This window comes from Silene latifolia, chromosome 9, assembly GCF_048544455.1.
Source record: "Silene latifolia isolate original U9 population chromosome 9, ASM4854445v1, whole genome shotgun sequence".
NCBI lineage: Eukaryota > Viridiplantae > Streptophyta > Magnoliopsida > Caryophyllales > Caryophyllaceae > Silene > Silene latifolia.
In genome coordinates, this window is record NC_133534.1 from 150,598,313 (window position 1) to 150,604,077 (window position 5,765).

At 37.2% G+C, this 5,765-nt stretch overlaps 1 protein-coding gene across 1 annotated transcript; it reads right to left on the reverse strand.

The window, feature by feature from the left end:
- Positions 1–651: 651 nt before the first annotated feature.
- LOC141600151 (uncharacterized) lies at positions 652–3,694 on the reverse strand. The gene is made up of 7 exons (XM_074420338.1): positions 3,318–3,694; positions 3,158–3,197; positions 2,967–3,037; positions 2,776–2,870; positions 2,588–2,655; positions 1,932–2,042; positions 652–982 (listed from the first exon to the last, which is right to left on the reverse strand). Exons 1-7 carry the CDS (start codon positions 3,523–3,525, stop codon positions 850–852), a joined length of 726 nt encoding a protein of 241 aa, XP_074276439.1. The 5' UTR covers positions 3,526–3,694; the 3' UTR covers positions 652–849.
- Between the last annotated feature and the right edge of the window lie 2,071 nt (positions 3,695–5,765).

A 5,765-nucleotide genomic window follows, 5' to 3' on the forward strand; every position in this document is an offset into this window, starting at 1 on the left:
CCACTCTAAAATCAATTGGCAATAGATGGAGTAGGCTATTGCCTCCTATTTTATAAATGTTGTACACCCTCACATGTAAAACTTTGATTTATTCACTCCCCCCTCACATGTGAGGCCTACTTTTCAGAAGCGGGGTTCGTTTTTTTTCTCCTCCAGTTGTTGGACTGGACAATTTCAACTGAGCAACTTTGCTCGTCTAGCCGTAAACTTGGCCCAGTATCAACACAGATCGGACAAATTCAACTAAGCAACTTTGCTCGTCCGGCTGCAAACATAGCCTATGAAACTCATGTCACATAACCTGGCTCTGATACCATATTAAATTCAACAACGGGTCTGGGCCGTATTCCAACGAAGGAGAAAAAATCCACAACACAGACCCAAGAGGATTTCACTCTAAAACCAATTGTCAATAGAGGGAGTAACCCCTTAGCTATGGTAATTCTTCTCCTCTTTTATAAATGTGGGACAACCCCATAAAACTTTGGGTTTCTTCACAACAAATCGGTCGTTTTAGTTAGAATGGTTATTAGATCTGGATTCGGGACATATCAGGCTAATCAAGTTGGAGTTCTTATTAATTCGAGTTACGACTAATGTTACGACTAATTGGGTTGGTGCATGTTCTCTCTTGTCGAGTCAATCACTACATTTCAATAACAAAATGCTCAGAATTGATTATAGACCAATTGTTTTGCGGAAATATCCCCACTAGATCGTTTTACGCAACTGTTCAAAGGACATACAGCGTGAAAATCTAGATTGCCATGGGAAAAGGCAACCTGAAGATGAATGCTCGTGTGATCGTGTGACCGTGTCACATCTTCACCTTCGTGGTTGTTAGAATATTCACAATATGGACTGCAAATCTGTCAATTCTCGATCGAGCTCTTGAGGCACCATTTCACTTTCTGGGGATCGGTATGCTTCTGCAATGGCTTTCCCTTTATCTAGCACATCCAATGGAACAGTTTGTAGGAGGCTGCCAAGATCACAAGGTTGATAAGACAAGGAAATGTAGAATAAGACAAGGAAATGTAAATGTAAATGTAAATGTAAATAAATAATCCAAATTTACCATTAAGGTAAATTGTTTGTAGTAATCATGTATGCTAGGTGTAAACACTACAAAGGTGCTAAGTGTAAGATAAATAAGTTAGCAAAGTGTCTTAGGTGTAGTGCAAGGTGTAACACCAAGGTGTGCCAAGTGTGTGTGGCATGCTTATCATGTAACCTCCCTTGAGTAGTATAAATAGAGTGGCTTGTGAGCTTACAAACGGAAGCTAAGTTGAAATCAAAAAACACTTCACAAAAAATCCTCTTAACTCTTGTTCTTAATACAAGTTCTAGCTTCTTATTCTTAGTATTACAACTTCGATCCTAATCAACTTTCTCTGTGGTTGTACTTACTATGTGTTCGTAAACGTGGTATCGGCAGCTTGTAGTTGGTATTATACCAACGTCACTACATGGTTACTATGGGTCTATCTTACTCGGACTCATCCGTATCTGGCTTAGGGATAATGTCCAAATATATGTTTAGCCTGTTTTGCTTAAAATGAAGTGTCGTGTGGAGTTCCGGTCACGAATGCACGCAAAAAAGATATGAAGAGGAAGCAACATAGCTTTGTGGTGCATGCACGTGTGGACACCACTCGTCCACACTACTCTTAACACAACATGGTTGAGTAATGCAAAACGTGAAAACATTTAACAAAAATATCCATGTCTTGAACTCTTGACACCCTAACAAGCGTCTGAGTTCAACAACACTCGCGGTCGAATCAAAGTAAAATGAAGGATTGGTTATGAACATCAAAAGAGTGCAACAAACCAAAAATGATGAAATTTCCAGATGGACTTGCAGGGACGGCACTAACACATTTACATAAAAGAATGCTTCATTAAAGTTGAGCATAAGAGAAAGTTACCTGTCCAATGCATTTACAGCAATGAAAATCTTTTCTTTCATCAATTTGGCCGATGCAGCAGGGTTATTTCTTGAAGCTCGCAGAAACAAAGAATCAAGTTCATCCAGAGCTCTTTGAGGAGAACATGACCATGGATCAGTAATGTACAAATGCAGCATCTTTATTACAAAAACGAACATATAATTTGCCAATGACATGTATGGGTCTTATCATCTCATACCTAATCAATAATACTAGTATATGAAGAAGATATTGTTTGCTAATGACAACCCCTGTCAAAAACATCAGCCATACATAGAGGGGGCATTTCAGTGTATGACTGTCTCAAATAGGTTTCTGTAGGAGTAAAATAATTACTCCGAACAACTTAAGAGCGCAAGTTATGAGTGACTTATGACAGAATACTGAATGAAACTGTCAATTGCTTAATAGAAAAACATCGAAACAATGCTTTTAGAGATATCTTAATGTTTAATTCCACTAGATCACGATTCATACATTCACCCTGCAAGAAATGGTTTCGAAATCCTACATTGAGATACTCCGTAGTTGATTTGACTGCTTCAGTTTGTATGCCTTAGTTTTACAAGTTGACATGTTTTTTAATTTAGTACTCAGTAAGAAATATTGTGTTAGTTGCTGGTAAGAATGAGTACCTGAGACAACGTTCAACGTCATCAGAAGCAGTTTTACCATTGCCAGCATCTAATGCATATTGTGCAACCTATAACCAAACATGATCTGACACACTCAAATGTGGAAGAAGTATGAAAGGCAAAAAGGACTGAAAAGTAGCAATTAGTATAGTCGTCGAAGGCAAAAGAAGCAGATTAAACAAACATACAGCTCTGAGATTAGAGCGGAAAGAAGCAGAAGGACCAGAACGTAAAGCTGAGCGATAGGCGGTATATTGAGGCTGATCAACTTCTAGGCTTTTCTCTAAGTTAAGATAGAAAAGGTGAATATCTTATAAAATAGTCTCTGAATATTGAAGAAAGGCAGTATGGAGTATGTAGAGAGGAGAATTTGAGTGACCTATGTCCTTAATTTGAAGCTGAGTCAAAATAAGAGCTGGCACATAAGTCTCCAGTGGTTCAAGCTTCTTCCTGATTAGTTACCATACACACACTATCAATTAAAAACCCATTTTCTACTACAACTTAGTGAGTGAATGAATGAATATACTCTACTGAATAAAGTTGAAACGCAATTAGGTAGCTACCTACCTTTTGACGTATCTATCAAATAAGTTGTCGGCAATTGCATCTGTCAAAATTAAAAAAAATTGTAACGGACTACATTGTTTAATTTCCACAAAAAAAAAAAAAAAAAAAAAAAAAAAAAGGTAAGAGGAGAAGACAATTGCATCTGTGAAAATAAACATACGAGGAGGAAGTGAAGAAGAAGATAAAGCAGGGAAAAGAAGGAGAGATATTGATAAGGATATGAAACGCCTATTTAGAGTTAGAGGCACAGGTTTGGACCGGATTGCGCATTGAGAAGGTTTAGGTTTAGTTACTATTATTGGTGGATATGGAGGTAATGGAGGTCGGAAGCTGGTTGATGTCAACATGCTGCTTCTTATGTGCGCCATTCTTTTTTGTCTAAACCTATTGCAGACTTCACTTGCTGTTCATTCATTATTCTTTACACAACCACTCGTATTTCACCCACTCTTCCCTTTCTAAACCTCCACCCCATTCTTTTCCATCCATTACTTCACTATCTCACCGTATTACGGGTAGGGCTGATCAAAAATATCCGATAGATCCGATACGATTTTATTATATGTATCCAATATGGTATATGAATTTTATTATCCATATTTCCGTATATTTGATAAGAATTTCCGTATATCCAATACAGTTCTTAAAAAACCGTATCGGATACGGATCGCCAAAATTAGAAACCGGATATACGGTATCCGATCCAGTTTTTTAATAATTCTTTTTTTAAGAAAAAAAAAAAAACCGACACAACGTAGAGTGTAGACTTGTACTCAACTAGTCAGCCAAAACCCTCATTAATGATCCTCTTTTTCCTCCATTCTTCCCTCACCCTCTCTCTTCTGTTAAATCAGTCGACATGCTACTACCGCTAAGACCATCGGTCGATCGCAGCACCACCCTCCACCTTTAACAACCATTATCGCACCACTAAACATCACCCTCCATCTTCTCACTACAACATCATCCTCCACCACACACCACCTCTATCGTACCACTCTCCACCATCAGCGAGCTCGCTCCACCGCATCACCCTTCACCTATCTCACCTCCACCACATCCACATGCGCCATATTTCCCATATTCCTCAAACTGGTCAGTAAGTGAAGTTATATTGTGTTCTCTAAATTCAGATCTGGGCAAAACTATGGGGGTAGTGGTGCGAAGTTGATGCCAAATTAGTAATGGTGGCGTGAAAGTGGTGATGATGGTGGCACTTATGGCCGCCGGAGCCTGAGAAAGAGGGGTGAGCGGAAGTCGGCATCTAGTTGTAAAGTGAAGGAGGTTTGATACCACTAGTGGTGGGCCGGAGTGGAGCAATCTAGTTGCGAGGGTCTGGCGGATGGCTAAAGTAAAAAACAGAAAACCGTATACCGGATAAAAACCGGATATACGGTTTCCGGATATATGGAAAATCCGTATCGGATACGTATACCAAAATATGGGATTTTAAAAACCGGATATCCGATAAGGTTTTCAAAACCGGATCGGATATCCGATTTTGCTCACCCCACGGCCCTCTTGTTCAAATTCAGTTTACTCCAATTTCGTACTTATTGAATGGTTTACATACATTATTTACTTAGGCAACAAGAACTGGTTATTTAGGATATATATGCAAACGGTTTTTGACCCGGACTCCGATTTCACTCTAATTACTGTGAAAACGGCTGTATTGGCACGTAGATGACGACTCAGGTGTTGACCAAAGTGTTCGAGCCACCTTTTATTAACCGATCGACAAAATGTCATATCTATAAAACTATATTAAAAGGGTAACCTTAAAATGCCACGTAGACAAAGCCACATAGGCGAAGAAAAAGCCACGCGTGCATTACGAATGCCACATCTATAAATTTATATAATCTATACTATATAGTTAAAAGACAACTTAATACATCTAATTTTTTTCCATGTAGGATTATCATAATTAAATTCTATTAATTTATATTGTTAATATTAAGGCTACTTTAATAAATTTATTAAAATTAATTATAAGGTTTACTAATATTTTTTTATGTGAAAACCATAAGATCATGATTTAAATTATAAAAATAAATTAAGAATTTAGTCTCATCATTTAAATCATTCAATTTGTTCATCTAACTCCTCCCTAACCATAAATATAGTAGCTAAAAGGTCTTATATAGTAAATAAAAAATCTAATAATTTGGATTATAAAGCTACTAATATCTACAAATTTATCAATATAATTAAAAGGAAAACCAAAATATCTATCATCATCAATATGTCATATTTTAACTATATTGTTAATGTAATACCCCGTATTTTTATATATAATAAATTAAATGGATATTATTATATATTAAGTATTATACAATTTATATTACTAATTATATCGGGTTATTTGGTGAGTCGATAATTACGTAAATTATTTTAATTAACCGCGTTGTATCAATATAAGTTAATGGTGACGGGTTTATATGGAATTCGAAATGTGAGCTTACCCATTGAGCTGGCCCATTAACTGTCCAAATTTAATTACCCTAACCCTAACCCTAACCCTAACCCTAATAGTAACTACCCAGCCGCCTCCCTCCTTTCCATCTCCCTCAACCCGCCTCCCTCCTTCATCAACACCTATCAT